This window comes from Notechis scutatus, chromosome 3 (assembly GCF_049901735.1).
Source record: "Notechis scutatus isolate UNSWTSFEM ecotype Mainland chromosome 3, rNotScu1.2, whole genome shotgun sequence".
NCBI classification, from domain to species: Eukaryota; Metazoa; Chordata; class Lepidosauria; order Squamata; family Elapidae; genus Notechis; species Notechis scutatus.
In genome coordinates, this window is record NC_142011.1 from 54,152,705 (window position 1) to 54,169,854 (window position 17,150).

The 17,150-nt window shown below is 40.1% G+C and overlaps 2 protein-coding genes and 1 long non-coding RNA gene across 5 annotated transcripts in view; 1 reads left to right on the top strand and 2 right to left on the bottom strand.

The window, feature by feature from the left end:
- The window catches only part of SORT1 (sortilin 1), a 47,359-nt gene extending 45,277 nt beyond the window's left edge, over positions 1 to 2,082 (bottom strand). Inside the window, exon 1 of the mRNA XM_026677886.2 lies at positions 1,812 to 2,082. Within this exon, the coding sequence (XP_026533671.2) occupies positions 1,812 to 2,018 (207 nt within the window). The 5' untranslated portion in view covers positions 2,019 to 2,082. The remainder of the gene's footprint in view (positions 1 to 1,811) is intronic.
- Positions 2,004 to 17,150, top strand: part of LOC148131189 (uncharacterized) — a 29,398-nt gene continuing 14,251 nt past the window's right edge. For both annotated transcript variants that reach the window (XR_015748549.1, XR_015748550.1), the window contains exons 1-2: positions 2,004 to 2,119; positions 8,702 to 8,839. This is a non-coding gene — a long non-coding RNA (uncharacterized LOC148131189). The remainder of the gene's footprint in view (positions 2,120 to 8,701; positions 8,840 to 17,150) is intronic.
- Positions 16,188 to 17,150, bottom strand: part of PSMA5 (proteasome 20S subunit alpha 5) — a 33,521-nt gene continuing 32,558 nt past the window's right edge. For both annotated transcript variants that reach the window (XM_087959962.1, XM_026677896.2), the window contains exon 9: positions 16,188 to 16,459. In XM_087959962.1, the coding sequence (XP_087816088.1) occupies positions 16,382 to 16,459 (78 nt within the window). In that variant the 3' untranslated portion in view covers positions 16,188 to 16,381. The remainder of the gene's footprint in view (positions 16,460 to 17,150) is intronic.

The window sequence follows — 17,150 nt, forward strand, 5'->3', positions numbered from 1 at the left end:
AGAAATTAAAACTACTACCACAGGAAAGAGCTTTTGCAGAATACTGACAGGTGGAGAAAAAGTTTAGCATGCAAACCGGTTTTCTTTCTTTTTTTTAGAACTATTTTTGGACATTATGTACACCTAAAAATAATATAAGGTTATTATCACTAAGTGCCTTCCATAAATCAGAAATAAAATGTAGGCGTATTTTGGGATTTTCTGTTTTAAGCTAAGCAAACACAAACAAGGAAACAGGAATGGAGAGGCAACGCAGACATGTGAATGCATGGATTCAAGTTATCTAACATTAAAATACACCAAGAAAGTAATCAAGTTAGACCATATTATACATATCAGAAGTATCAAAGTCACAAAATACTGGGAATAAATGATGAATTGAATTAGCAATCTGTCTGAAAGGAAGAAAAATAGACCTACCAAACAAAAGTAGAAAAAAATAGGAAGCAAATATTTACTGTAAGTTTTTAAAAAATGAGAATGCATCTAGAAAATTGTTTTTAAAAAGAGGAAACATGTAACAAAATGATACTAAAAAAATAATGAAAACTGAAGATATTTAACAGGATAGGGCAAAAAAAATGAGGAAAAGGTCTGAGTGAGTTATCAACTTAAACATAACTAGAAAACTTCCCTTGAGGTTTTCGGATTTCCCTTGAGACCAATGTTGAGACATTTGACTGTTTAGTATTTGATACATGACTATTTCATTCCATTTCAAATGCCTAGCAGAGCTGCTTGACATGCATAAAAAATAGAATAATCTTAGACCTTTTGCATTCAGGAACAGGATAACCAAATAGGCTTTTTGTTCCTGAATGGCTTTCAACAGTTAACTTTCTGTCAACGGCCATTCCCATGTCCAACTGTCATATTATCTTGATAGAACTTTTTTTTCTTCCTTTAAGAGGGTGCTCACCAAATGCATTAAACCTTCACATTTCCAGATAGCATCAGTGGTGTATGCTAGGATTAAGGGCCTGAATACTGACTTTTTATTTTAATCAAGCTAGTAATTTCTGGCCCTGCTTATTGTAGCATGCCCCATCATACAAATGCTAATCTCAACTCAGTTAGCATTACTTTTAACACCCAAAGCAGAGTAGTTAAGAATTTAGTACACTCTAAAAGGCAACCTTTGCATTTTATGAATGTCATCCATATTTGCATAACCGACTAAATCGTTCCTTATTTTTCAAAAGCTCCAAATGGGTCTTGGGGGGGCTGCTATTCTACCAAGGGAAACGGTGCGTCTTTCTCACCCTATTTCTCCAATACAACTGTGAAGATCAGCCTAGCCTTTAGCGCAGGAGGAGGAGGGGAAAGGAGATAAGCACTTTATGCCTAACTCCCTCTAACTAACCTTCCGGATCCTTGTCATCTAAAGGTGTGGTTGTCTTACCACCTATGCATCACCCAAACACACACTAGGTGTCGTGTTGCCTAATGACAGAAAAAGAAACAAACAATCTGCTCAGGCGTCATGGCTACTTGATCTGTTCCCCCAGTCCAAGACAAACAGGGCGAAAACCAAGGAAGCTTAGCCAGCTGTTGTGTTGGTTCTCAAAAAATAAATAAAATAAAAATACAGCTCTCTGCCCATGTTCAGAGGACACACTTCAAAGGCACCAAAGCGACCCTCGCGTGTTGCAGAGAAGATTGCGCCGGACGCTGCCTGCTCCAGCGGGAAGTTCGGTTTTCCAAAGTCAGAGCCCCACCGCTCTGCATCACGAGCCTTGGCGGAGGCAGCGGCGCTAGCGGTACCCCTCCGTGGCCCAAGCCCGGCCAGGAAGGTCACTTCCTGCCCTCACCTTGTGAGTGTTGTTGCCAAGCACCTCCTTGCCGAATCCTTCGTCTTGCGGGCCGCATCCAGTCTCCGGCTCAGCCCCGCCGCGTAACCCCCGCCTGACCCGCAGAGCCTTCGCCCCGAACCGGATCTGTCGGCCGTGCAGCGGAGCCGCCAGGAGGAGCAGCAGCAGAAACACCCCTGCGCGCACCAAGGACGGCGACAGCAACATCTCTATCCGCGGTCCCAAACACCAAACTCCAGTCCGCCTTCGGGGAACTGGCTCACCTGCCGCCAGAGCCACGAACGCCTCATTGGGCTGAGCCAAAACAGGTACGCGAAAGCCATTGGCTGCCACGCACGTCAATCTGCTCGACTTTCAACCGTCGCCCAACCTCTCCTGAAGCTTTTTCCCCCCCATTCGCGCAGCTCTCCCACCTCTGTTTTTTAAGCGGCTCGCTGAACTGCCAATCTCGACGCAGTGGAAGCTTCATTCCACCAACCAGCGGCCATTGGCTATTCTTATTGCCAGCCTCCTCCCTTTAAATGATCCGGCCGGTCAATATCACCCCACTTCGAAGAGCGCTTTGCTCATTGGTTGATTTCCTGCAAAGCTTTTCTTCTTTCAGATTTTCCGTGCAATTTAAGGCTTCACGAGAAGGCTTTAACTCCTGTTGCTAGGAGGCGAAGCCGACAGGTTTTGCTTCTGTCCCCCACTTTTTTAAGGGCAGCGATTAGAGCCGCCTTTCATCCATTGTTGTGCCGTCGGGTCGAATGGTAGGACGGGATCCTTTCTCCTTCCTATCAAGCATTTTCTTCTCATTGGCGGAGGAGAGATTTAAAGCTGTCCACGATAGGAATCAGAATCAGAATAGAGCTGGAAGGGACCTTGGAGGTCTTCTAGTCCAGCCCAATGCTCCTAGGTTGTTTCTGCAGATCTTTAGAGAATCATGTAATATATGACAAGGTAATCCTCGACTTACAACAGTTCGTGTAGCTCGAAGCTACAACAGCACTGAAAAAGCGACTTATGACCGTTCTTCACATTTATCACCATTGCAGCATCCCCAGGGTCATGTGATCAAAATTCAGACCTTGGCAATCAACTGATATTTATGACTGTTGCAGTGTACTGGGATCGTGTGATCACCTTTTGTGACTCTGACAAAATCAATAGGGAAGCCAGATTCACTTAACACTTAACAACCGCAGTGATTCGCTTAACAACTGTGGCAAGGAAGGTCGTAAAATGGGGCGAAAATCTTTTAACAACAAAAATTTTGGGCTCAGTTGTGGTTGTAAGGCCTGTATTAAGAGGTAGCTATGGTGCATGCAGAAATTAATCAGGGTAGTACTGATAAGTAGTGGATGGGACACCTCCAGGAAGCAACTTTAAGTTTGTGGACTTCCACTTCCATAATTCAGGATAAGAATAACAGAATGATGGAGTTGGAAGGGACCTTGGATCCTAGTCCAACCTCCAGCTCAAAAGGAGGAGATCCTATCCCATTCTCCAGCTAACATTCCGAGTATTGAAATCCATGCAGTTTAAAATTGCTGAGGTTGAGAAACATTTGCTATAAACTATGCAAATAATCAGGGTGGTTGGGTGGAACCCCTGAAGAAGGCAGTGATAAACCACTTTTGTATGTGGGCATGTCTATGAATTCACCAGGAGTTATATTCAACTCACCTTGGACCAACTCATTACGTACACATCATATCATGCACTTTGGGAGTAAGGAATAGTTATGGAAATAACAAAAAATGAATAGTAATATAAAAAAATAATTGAAACAGAAACTAAAAAAAATCTAGTTTACATTAACACAGTATATACCAGTTTTATATAAAGCTGTTTGGAGTACTTTACATTCAGTTTGATTGCTACATGTTCCCGTTCAGGTTGACAAAATGATTAATTTTGGGTTGTTTTTTTTACCAAGAGAAAGGGTTAGGCCCTTGTTGGGAGTGATCTAGAATGTGCAGCAATTGTCACAGATTAATGCAAAGACCTCTAATTTGTCTCTACAAACAATTTACATGTAGTTTCAAATGTTGCCACCTTTCTTCTCTTCCTGTCTCATTTCCTTCTTTGCTTGATCTTGCATGAATTACTCAAAAGGTCTTCATTAATTTTGAATATGAAATTACAGTCTGAAACATAATATTACTTCCTGTGTTTTTAAGGACTCTATATATCAGATGCAACAAGCAGCTTGCCATCATCCATGATCCTGCTGATAATTTAACAGATAATCTTTATTCAGTCTTTTTAAGTTTTACTATTATATTCCCAACAAAAGCAAACAGATTTTCTCTGAGGATCTGGATAAATACTATTTTTTCTTCATGCAAGAAAAATATTGAGAATCATTAGTATGCTAAATCAATGAGTTAGATTAATTAATTGGCTGATCTGCACAATCCCATTGCCTTAAAAGCATGCCCTGTAGATCAGAAATTATGATATTAGTAACAAGTTGGTATTTATATTTTTCCTAAAAAACTGATATTTTTTTCATCCAAAGGACATACAGAAAACCCTAAGTGCTACACCATATAAAAATGTACTGTATTAAAATATAAGCAGCCATTTGAAAAGATCCAATTCATACTAAAAAAAAAAAAGTGTGATAATACCATCCTCCTAATGTAGTAATATTTTTTCCTATTCTAATGATTAATGTTAAATTGCATCTTACATAATGATCTACAAAAGCCCTGGAGCACAATAGGATTGCTAAATTCTGACATACACGTTCTTACGATCTAAACCTCGTTAAGAAATTTAGTAAGGTGACAAATTGTGGGCTTGTCTAAATCTGTATTTTTTTTAAAAAAAAGCAATAGATGAAATCCAAAGAATTGCATAAAATGAATAGTGAAGTGCACAAAGGGAATAATATGCATGCTCTCACCTCATTCATACTATAGGTAAATTTAAGGTTACATGCAAAATAAAAATGTATTCTCAAAGCTATAAACCAGAAGAGATTATAAATCTTCAGACTGAAAAAAGACAAGTAAGAAACTTAATAACAGAATAATGGAGTTGGAAGGGACTTTGGAGGTCTTCTAGTCCAACCCCTAAGCTATACCTATTCATTTGTTTTATCTTGTCTAAATTTATAACCTTACTTTTCTCACCATTGAATTTCACTTTATTAAATAGGGCCCAGTATTCAAATCTGTCAAGATCCTTCTGTATCTTGAGCCTATCATCTGGAGCAGGGATCCCAGAACCCTGGGCCGCATAACGGACAATGCAAGCAGCAGGCAAGCAAATGAAGCTTCATCTTGCCTGCGTGGGATCTAGGTTGCATGCAAAACCTTCCTCCCCCCCCAAAAAAAAAGTCTGTGAAAAAAATTGATGTCCATGAAACTGGTCCCTGGTGCCAGAAAGATTAGGTACCACTGATCTGGAGTATTGGCTATTCCTGCCAGCTTGATGTCATCTGCAAATGTGATGAGTTTCCCTAAGCTATCATTTAATAATTTATGAAGATATTGAAGAGTACTGGGCTTATCATTCTTTATTAACATTCTTAAGGAAAAGGGAATATTACATCCTGAATGAATACTTTATGTGCAAAACGTAGGTGCAGCCCAAATGTTAATGTATTTTTTACAACAAACTTGAGGATCCTAGTGAATTAGCAAGAGAGAAAATCAAACAGAGACAAAAATGGAAATGAGGACAGCTCAAAAATCATAAGTGGCCAATTTGTTTAAAGATAACAGAGGACCATGATTACATAGCCAGTTTAGTGTGAAAGTAATGAATTTATGAGTATGATTATTTGTATTTGGAACAATGCTGTAAGGTGCGTGTACATGAAAAGGTGAACAGGAAACTAAGCTAGCATATTGAGAAATTGCAACATGAAACTTGGCAGGGAAGCATGGGAAAAAAAAGACAATGTCATGCAACAAGAACCACAAGTTGTAGCAATCTTGTATACAGTTGGAATCATGCAGAAGAGAAAGCAACAGGGTTAAGTGCACGAAAAAAAGTATTTTAATAAACAAGAATAATAAAGAAAAACACAACTTAGTGCAGGGGTGGGCAAACTTTTTGGCTCGGGGCCGCATTGACTTTTAAAATTTGACAGACAGGCCGGGTCAGCACAAGATTTTTGGGAATCGCCCCCCAACCTTCCCCCTCTTCTCCTCCTTCCCCTCCCCTCGGAGGCCCCTGAGTCAGGAGTTGCTACCACCGGCGCAGCTCCGCGCGGCTCAGTCCCGCGTTGCCTCGGGAAGGAAAGGCAAAAGGAAGAGCCGCGGCGGTGCTTTGCAATGGGAGCAGCGGCACCAGAGGCTCAGGCCCAGCGGCTCCTGGTTTTGCCTTTTCCTTCCCAAGGCAACGCGGGACTGGAGCCGCACGGAGCTGCGCCGGCGGTAGCAACTCCTGACAGCCCCAGCCGGACACATGAACGGAGCCCGGGCGAAACTGCCTGTTGCTGCTGCTGGAGCACCGCCGGTCGCCTCCTCCAAGCAGCCCCCGCCCGCCGGGCTTCCCTCTGCCGCGCGGCTCGGGGCCAGGTGCGGCGCCCGCGAGTTAAAAGGAAGCTGAAAGTTGCTGGGAAGTTGCTCGGGTGCTGGGAGCAGGCTTTAAAGTGCCGCCCGAGCAGGACCGCCGAGCTGGGAAACGGGCACCAAGGCAGGGCAAGGCTCCACCAGCAGCAGCCTAGCTTTAGGTGGCTCCAAGCAGCCCGCCCGCCCGCCGGGTGGAACCCTTCCCGCTCCTCGGCGGGAAGACGCTCCAGCCTGCAAGCTTTGCCTTTGCAAAGTTTAAGCCTAGAAGCCCCAGAAAAAAGGGGGATCGGCGGGGACTCACCTTGGAGAGGTCGCACTCGAAGGTGATTTCAACTCCCAGCCGAGGCCTTTGCAAATTTCTTTTCTTTCCTACCCTAGATTGCTCCGCACTGTTTTGCAGCTTTGGGGGCCATGCGGCACAGGGCAATACGCCACGCCCAGCGATTTTTTTTCAGGGCGGGCCGAATTGGACAGACCAATGGCAGTGATTTTTTTTCAGGGGCGGGCGCATTGGACAGACCAAGCGGGCCGTATGTGGCCCGCGGGCCGTAGTTTGCCCACCCCTGACTTAGTGTTACTAATAGAAGAGAATATTGTGGCTCAGGTTTGACCTGTGAGGTCTTTGCTGCTCTCTGAGTTCAGTTGTTTGTTGCAAATGTCTGCAACTTAGTGTCCTCTAAATAGTTTGGACTTCAACTTTCATAACTCCCATCTACTGTAGAGCTCCACTTGGGACATTAATTGACATTAAGCCAAATGAATTGCAAGCCAACAGATAGCTAAAAAATCAACTTTGCAAACAGTGAGCCTACAAATATTCAGATTTGTAGCAGTCGATAAACCTTAAGCATTTTTCCCCAGTTGGCATTCTGTAGAAGTGTTGGGATTATTATTTGACTATGTTGGGTGGGCATTTTGAAAGTTGCAGTATGAAACTCCAACATATCTGGTGGTCACTAAATTACAGAATGCTGCACTAGGCACATTAACTTGGATTCTTGTATTGCAACTGCAAATTGTATATTTGATTTAAGATGAAATTAATTAACCAGGATGATTTGATATAACAAACCTGGCTAATGCCTTTCATGATATATGCAGTAATATTGTCTATTAATTTGTAAACAAAACTCTAATTTTTCCATGCCATGTTCCAGATGAACATTGACTAAAGCAGTGATCATCTGCCAGATAGAAATTGAAATTATTTGTATAAAACAGAAATCAAGAAAAAAAACTTTTGAATTATGAAATGTGCATGTCCAATAAAATAAATAAATAAATAAATAATATAATATAATAAATAAATAAATAAAGAGACATTAGTTTTTATATAGTTAAACACTCTTTAAATTTCTATAGGAAATAAAATATTGAAAAGATTGACAAATAATGGCCGAGGTTCGTTCATTTATTTTGGCCTTAGCATGTTTTATGTTATGCTAAGTTTATAAACCTTTTTTACTGATTAAATTACAATCTGAAGCTCATAAACCATAATTTATGTTTATGTGCTAAACCAGGAAATTGTTCAATGAACAAAGTTCAGTGAACAATGCAGTGCAATGTAAAATCCTAACTATTATTTCATCATCTACTTTGATGACCAATATTCAGCTCAGTAAATAAACTGTGAAAAAGAAGCCCCATATCCTTTTTTTAAAAACATCTCTGTTCTATTAGAACATATTAGCACAATATGGATCCAGTAGGTACAGGAAGTAATATACCTATTACTGAGTAATAAATGAAACAGCTAAGTAATCAGTATTTGGGTTAGAAAAAGAAAGAACAATTTCATTGAACCACGAAGCATTTTGATGGGATACATAATTTGATCCACTAGAAGTATCACAAAGTCTAATGTTCCTGAAATGGTCAACAGGCATAAGAACGTAAGAAGTACCATAGCCTCGCACAAAATGTATTTGAAGTGAAGAAGATTATTGAGTCCTAAAGCTAAGATAACGGAGATATTTATTTAATTTATCCTATCTCCTGGACTAAGACCTTACTTACTAAAGATCTTACATTTTGGGTGACTTCCATCAACAAAAGTTACTTCATAAATTAAACTACGAAAGAAGGCCTTTAGAGAAATCATGAGACCATCACACTGTAGCTGGTACTAACAACTGTGCTCAAAGCAAAATATAAAAAAGCCTTTGTCTTAAGTGCCTGGAGGATTCTTTTTGTGCAAACCAAGAAAGGGGCGGGGGGGGGGAACTATTTGTGAAAAAGGAAACTTTTTGTTTTCTCGAAGAACCAGTCCCATCCTTTACTGCATTTCCCAAACACACAGTCCCATTGTAGAATGGAGAGTAGGTCCCTTTTTGCCCAGGTTCCTTATTTAACTTATGCTTTATTCTCCAATAGGATGTTTTTCGGTGGATATGAACTTCAACTCCCAGAATTCCAAGAATGCTCAGGCAACTTTTCTATTTATTGCTCATTATAACTCCTGACTTCTGGAAGTAATCCCAGAGCACCAGATTTTGGAACATGCTCCCAAAGGTTAGTAATAATATATCCTTCATGGATTTTTCATTATATTAAGAAGTGGCATTCAATAGCCTACCAATTTTACATAAAAAGAATGTAGAAGCATCCTAGTTTCTTCTATGCATAATTAAAGAGTATCCCCCACCCCCCAGCTCTCTAAAACTCCATCTGTTATCACTTGGATGGCATTAGATCTTATCCTCCTTGTAACATAATGTTTGACTGGCAAAAAGTTGCCCACTTTTATTCAAAGTTTAAGAGCACTAAAGCATAATTGTATACCTAAAACGGTTTCATACCATGTTCCAATTGATCATCAGAACCTCCTTGCTTCTAATGACTGTACCCAGATTTTAGGCAAATGGCCTAAATGTGTTAAGGAGTAAGAAACTAAAAGACAATTTTGCTTTTTTTCATTTTTTTCAATGCAATCATGCAATGCCTTGCAATCAGTGCTTTAGTCTTGGTGATGTCCAGACTAGTCACTGCAGTTTTCATGGCAAGATTATAGAAGTAGTTTGTCATTGCCTCCTTCCTAGAGCTCTGAAAGTGCCTGGCCCAAGGTCACCCAGTGGACTTCATGCCTGATGCAGGATTAGAACTCACAGTCTTCTAGGTTCCAGCCTGATGCCTTAGTCACTAGACCAAACTTGCGCAGATGTATTTTAATTATCTTTTTTTTTTTTTTCTAGAATAAGGTCTCCCTTCATGTGGTCTGTGCTTCAGGATATGGATAGCTGGCCTTAAGTAATTCCCAGACCTATTGAATGGACACCAAACACAGTACCTAGAAAGTTTGAGTATTTCTAGACGAGGGCATACAGCATAACTATAATAACTATTTTACCAACACGCCACCAGATGGTAGCAAACAGCAACTGATGCAGCCCTTAAGCTTTAAAATGGCTGGGGGGGGGGGGATTAAACAAACCAGATTTTGAAGTCTTTGGGGAATATCTTATCCTGCCTAAAGGTTTGTATTTCATGCTGCAACTTCTACTTTTTCTGGACTGTTTTTAAGAAGTCAGGTTTTTAAGAAGTCAACATATTGAATTATAATTAGTTTAAAAGGTAGGCCGGTGAAAATTAACCAACTTTTGATATTGACCATTTGCTGGATAACTTCGTAAAAAAGAATAGTGTCTTCCTCTCCTTTCCCGTTGACCCTTATTTAAGGAGAAAGTGGGACAATAATCTAGGAGGTGGCATGCATCAATTAATAGAAAAAAATATTTCAATTTTTTGTTTTGTTTTGGAAACATCAGTAACTGCTCTGTGGTTGTAACTTGTAACACTCAGTTCAGGTAATGTAGTCCATCCCAGACAGAGAAGGAAAATACTAATCTAATCATTTGCTGACCTAGAACACAGAGAAATTATCCAAAGCAGACTTAATATTTTAAAGCAGTGTTTCTCAACCTTGGCAACTTTTAAGATGTCAGGGTTGAAAAACACCACTTCACATCAAATAACTCGCAAGCTATTCTCTACCCAAATACATTCACAGCATATATCTTAGAAAAAGCCTATCTACACCATCCAATGGATATCTCCCTTGCAACAGAGGTATCTCCACTACAAATCCCTCTTCTTTTTACCCCTTGGCTTATAAAATCTTTTTCTCAACCTTGATAACTTCACTTTCAAGAGGTCTTTAACTGTTATCGTAGGAGTGAGCAATGAAGGGGGATGCTAATCACCACAAAACAGGGATTTGAATACTACAGGTTTCTTACCCTTATGCTAAGAGGCCCAGCTAGTTCAAAGCTTCAGAGTTGTGTGAGAGCTCATGATTGCAGAACCCCAGTCTCTCAAATAGCAAAGCTCAGTTGCTACAGCTGCAACAGGTTACTATAGATCAGGGGCAAAGGTGGTATTCAGCAAGTTCTGACCAGTTCTGGAGAACCAGTAGTGGAAATTTTGAGTAGTTCTGAGAATCGGCAAATACCACCTCTGACTGGAGATTGTATAGTATCCTTCCTCTGCCACGCCCACCAAGCCATGCCCACAGAACCGGTAGTTAAAAAAAATTGAATTCCACCACTGACCAGGGGTGTCAAACTCAAGGCCCGGGGCTGGATCTGACCCATGAGGTACTTAGATCTGACCCGCAGGGCTGCTATGGAAATGGTGAAGGACCGGCCTGCAATGCTTCTGGCAGTGAAAATGGAGCTCGGGAGAGCCGCATGTTTTTGGGAGAGCTCCGTTTTCACTGGCAGAGGGTTGCAGAAGGCTGTGGCAGCTGAAAATGGAGCTTGGTAGCCACTACAGGCACTCCTGACATGAGTGACGGGTTGGCCATCGCATCCCTCCCCCACAAGGTCAAACACAAGCCTGATGCGACCCTCAATAAAATCAAGTTTGATCCACTCCCCTCCCCCCTGGCTATAGAAAATCCATTTAGGACTTTAGCCCTAAAATCACAAGGATTCCTTCATGATTTTAATAACAGATACATTCCAGTTAGGAGGATCTAGCAGGGTCATATAAATCAATGAATATGAGTAACCTGAGTAATTGGGCAAAGCAAAAACTATTTGGAGACATCATATCCTGTTAAGCTATCTTACATATTTTATGACCTTACCTGCAACTGTTGTTAATCACTGCAGTTGTTAAGTTAATAACTCCATTGTTAAATGAATCTAGCTTTCCAGTTGATCTTGCTAGTCAGAAGGTTTGCAAAAGGTGATCCCAAGACATAAATGCAATCATCAAAAATATTGCAAAGCATCTGAATTTTGATCACATGACCATGGGGATGCTGTAATGTTCATAATTGTGGAAAAAAAACAATCATAAGTCACTTTTTCTAGTGCTGTTGCAACTTTGAATAGTCACTAAATAAATTATTGTAAATTGAGGACTACCTGTAATCCAATCAGGAAGTGACTAAGGCCTGAGCAATTGCAAGCAACAGAATATCCCCTTTTCATTTGACTATGGACTGGTTAATCCAAGTTCTCAATCTGGGGAACTGGAGTTGCTATTCATGTACTTACCTGATTCATATATTTTCCTCCCTTCCTCATACTGGAAGATGTATTTAGTATAAGGTGAAAACCCTATTGGATAATTTTGTTCGAAGTTAACTTTTATACCCATGATTTGGCCAGAAGAGTTTCAGAAGTCTTCAAATATTTTGCCTTAAAAAAGTCATTTGCCTGGGCTATGCCTTCAAGTCAAAAAGTTAACTTCTCAGGGCCGCTGGCCACAAGCACTCATCCTGCCGTCACAGCCAAGTCAAACAGAAATATTTAGGAAAATCTGGCAGAATTAAAATATTTTCTGAGTATTCAGTGCATACTATCAAATACGGGCTAATCCTTTGGTTCCTTTCGTCAACACTAAAGAAAATTTGTCCAGTGTCATCAGAACATGATTAATAAATATTTATATAAATCAATATTAATATGCTTAATATATAATTATATATCTGTTCTTAAAATCCTCATTCACTACCAAAGTAGCAGTCACCTTAAATTCAGTGAAGAAATATAGATTACAGAACTGGGTAACCAGCTGTCATTTACTAGCATGTTCACTGGACACCTTGAAGCGCTCTATAATTCTCAGCCAGTGAAGACAACTCGGCTTTCAATAAAAGCATCTTTCATGTCCATCCAGAATGTTATATAACCTCGACACATTCCACATGGGATACTTTCCACATCAGAGAACAGAATATTAATTGTTCCTTCTGTTTGGTACATAAGGTTTCCAGATCTATACAATTGTAAACATTCAGTTGCTGTTTCCACTTCACACCTTTTTAAAAAACACCTGTTTCAGTTTGTATTGGCAACATATGGCAAGAATGTTTATTATTTCATTCTTGTATTTCACAGCAAAATAAAAGGTTTGTACTGTACAATGTGGGCACGCACACCAGACCTGTCAACACTTCCTTAAGTTAACCTTGAATTTTACTGGGTTTTAAAGAGTTGCCAATATATGCTATGTGTCTCGGTATGCTCTGAATCACCTTTTCATCTTCTGAATCTAGATCATTATCCTAAAAATCAAATCTGAGTTCTAGCAACGGATATGATACAATATCTTACTTCCCCCTTGATTTGGGCAGTTCGTAGTATGCACCTATGTTCCATTCTTACCTTTCTTGGCCTTATACCTTGCATACAAAGTGAGGATATAAGTTCAGAGATCTTGTTCGCAAAACATATGAAAAATGAAGTTTCCCCGAAGGAGCGTAAACAGTCTATAGTTGTAATCATGTTTCTTCTCTAAATAATCTCAGAACATAAAAAATGACCATTAAGGGAGGCTCAGTTAAAAAAAAAAAAAAGGCAGGTATAACATAAGGAGTCAAAATAAGAGCCATATGATCTTTGGGTGACTAATAGCAAGTGCCTCCCAGGTAAATACAACTGAAATAAGAGAAATAATTCCTGCACATATTATGTGCCATTAAATGGATGTCAACTCTTTAAGTGAGCTATGAATTCATCTACCCCGTCAACCCCTTCTTCTCTTTCCTTCCATCCTTTCCAAGGTTAGAGCCTTCTCAAAAGAACTAAACCTTTGCACAATGTATATGAAGTAGAATACTTTAAACCTGGTCATTTGTTCCTCAAGTGAAAATTTGGGGATTTTTGTTCATAGTATTCTCAAGAGTCTTCTCCTACACGAAGTTCAAAAATGTCAATCCTCGTTCTATTCCCTCCACCCACACACCCTAGCTTTGACCTCATTCAAAGCCAAAGGGACTCATCCATCAATACATAGAGCAAATAAGCTCTGCCCAGATACTGACACTTTTATTTTACATTCAATAACTAAACCCTGGACAAGACATCTGATGCTCATCATTCACTCGATTACTCCTCCGATCCACTCTAATCTCACACACCTCCCCCACCTCAATTTTCAAGCAGGAGGAAGAAAGCATATACTGGCAAGAGTAGCAGTCAATATTCTCCTTCCTGTGTCTCTCGCTTAAGGGTGAACAAACCCAGCCTCAATTTGCCTAGTCTCCAAACCAAACTCTTCCCCCAACCCCTAACCAGTCCAGATCTCTCCTCTCATAGCACCAACATTCACAATGTAATCCCCCGGTTAAATCTTTTGAAATCTGCTCTGGTCTACCAACTACAAGGCTAATTTCAATCCAGTTTGAGGGGGAAAAAATTGGGGGGTGGGCATCAAAATGGCCAATGTAGCACGTAGTCAGTCAGGATGCAGCCAGAGGATTCTTGTAAGATCCTCTTGTAAGAATACCAACTTATTCCCACTCTCATTGTTGTCACCCATTGGATATCCAGGTTCTTCATTACACCAAGGACTCCCGCTGCCTGGTTACCATAGCCACTGCCATCTCTTTATGCGGAGTGGATTGGTTTCTACTCCATCCCAGGATGAGAACAGAGCTGTTCCTCTGTATCCACTACTTCTGTAATGGATGTGCTCCTTGATTTCATCTTGCCCTGCCAAGCAGCTGAGTCAAGCACAACTGATCTGCAATGCTGCCAGATTCTGTTGCTTGCCACCTGCTTGGTTGGAAACAGTGCAAATTCGCCATGGGTGAATAGGTGGCAATATAAATTCAATAAATCCATTGTACCTTCTGTCCATTTGCCTGGAGAGATGCAAATGGAGCTTTCTTCCCCTGCTGCCCCAAGTTACTTCTGGAAGCCAATCACTTCGAAACCCCATCTAATGTCTATACATTATTTCTAACCCTCATCACATCCCATATCACACATCTGCCTCTAAATATATATACAGAGAGAAAAATTGTTAAGAAATTCAATCTTTTTTTTCTTTTTTAACATATTTTTCCTCTATATTTTATTTGGGAGTTTATTTTGTTGTAAATAACTGATTTACAAATCATTACATGTGAAGGAGGTAATTAGAACTGATTCATTTGCTTAAATATACTGCCTGATTTATCTCATGTTCCACATGAGGGAGCTAGGTAATTTAAAAGGCTAAAAATGGGAGCTCCAGGAATGACTTTTGAAGGCCACATGTCTGGGAGTTTGGTTACTCTCATGCCATCCAGAAAAGGAAGAAAGTTTAGCCTACTGGTAATATTAGAAAGACACCAGATACCAGCAGTTAGATAACTAAGGGAAGTAATGTACAGTAATTATCACTGTATGTACAGTGGTTTAAGCTGTACTGAATTTTGAGAGGGAATCTTTCAGTTTGAAAAGGAGACTATAAAGGCCTGAAATATTGTCCCAAGGGATCCTTTTTCTCTTTTTTAATGATTTATTGCTCAACTGCCTCTTTAATCCCAATGACTGTATTTCTATTCAGCCTTCCCCAACCAGCAATGTGGACCCTGTGACTAGGATCAAAGTGCATTTTGTACTTAAAAAAAGAGTTAAAGCCTGCAACCAGGTGGAGCTTTAAGATTTCTCCTATTAAAACATCAAATACGGTTAGTCCTTGACTTATCACAATTGAGCCTAAAATTTCTATTGCTAAGTGAGACATTTTGTTAAGTCAGTTTTGCCCCATTTTACAACCTTTCTTGCCACAATTGTTGAGTGAGTCACTGCAATTGTTAAGTTAGTAACAGAGTTATTAAATGAATCTGGCTTTCTCCACTGACTGCTTGTCAGGATAAAAAAGGTGATCGATCACATGACATTGCAACCATCATAAATATGAGTCAGTGGCCAAGCGCCTGAATTTTGATTCCGTGACCATGGGGATGCTGCAATGGTCATAAGTGTGAAAAACTGTCATTATGTCACTTTTTTTCTGTGCCATTGTAATTTCAAATGGCCACTAAATAAACTGTTGTAAGTCGAGGACTATCTGTACCGAATAAGAAAGTGCTGAAAATATATTTGTGTGTGGAAGAGAGAGGCAATTACAGGTAGTCCTTGACATATGACAATTGAGCCCAAAATTTCTGTTGTGAGACATTTATTGAGTTTTGTCTCATTTACGACCTTTCTTGCCACAGTTGTTAAGTGAATCACTGCAGTTAATAAGTTAGTAACCCCATTGTTAAGTGTATCTGGCTTTCCCATTGACTTTGTCAGAAGGTCGCAAAAGGGGATCAAGTGACCTTGGGACACAGCAATGGTCATATGTATGAACCAATTGCCAACCTTCTGAATTTTGATCACATGACCATGGGGATGTAGCTGTGAAAAACGGTCATAAGTCACTTTTTTTTCAGGTTATATTCAAAGTCGAATGATCACTAAATGAACTGTTGTCAATCAAGGACTACCTGCATTCCCATCCTCTTGTATGCATCTCTGAGAAAGCCAAATTTGGTGTATGAGGAAGAAAACATTTGAAGATGCATCTACCCTAACACTACTAATTTTAAGCACACCTCCCACCGCAGAACTTTATCAAAGAATTAGTGACGTAAGAATAACAAAATGATTTATTCTAGTTTCCTCTTGTTGAAGATCTTTATGTACAGAAACTGTAAAAAAATCTTTGCGCCTTTAAGAGCAGGCATACGTGCTGCTGAAATAAAGTTACGGGCACTGGAAAACAACTGAAAATTCAGTTTGCTGTGGTCAGGGAATGAGGCAGCTGAGAGAGTTCCTCCTCTCATCAAATATCTTTGATGACATCTTCAAGTTCTTCTTTTGTGTACATGTGGAACTTCTTCCCTGGTTGCACTGTTGCAAGCTGCAAGGACAGCAAAGGCAAGCTATAAATACTTATTCACATTAGAAAGTAGCAGCCCTTGACATACAGAAGATTGATTACTGCCCATGAAACAGATACTACTGTTTGACTGTCTGAACACTTTTGGCTTGTAGATCTTTCCATCCTAATACATTTCTAAGAACAAAGTCATTTCTAGCATGCTCTAGTTCTTTGGAGAAAAGAAGAAATTACAAAAGCTCTACCACCTTTGCTTAAGTTTAGCTCCTTTAGGTTAAACAAGTATTTTTATCCACACTGCTCCATCAAAACTTGAGTCTGGTCCATACATGTTTCTTTTTGCTCCATAAAACACAGAAGAAACGTAGGGCTATGCAGCAGTATATTCGCTGCACAAGCTCTTGCTGCCCCAAACAAGCTGATTTGTGATAGTCTGCATAAACCAAAATATCCATGTTTCAGATATATGGTTCCATATGATATATATGGAATAAGCACAGGGGCCATTTGTTGTGGAAAGTAACCAAAATACAATTCCTCTGGGAAGAATTGAATGGTAAGTAACAGTGGGAGCTAAAGGGTATACTTGGCAATGCAGTCATCATCAGCTGATATAAGACGAGGGAGGGAAGGCACTGGGAAGATTGGAAAGCACCAGGCTAGTGAAATAAATTGCACTGGGAGATTGTTCTTTACTGCTGAGGCCATCTTG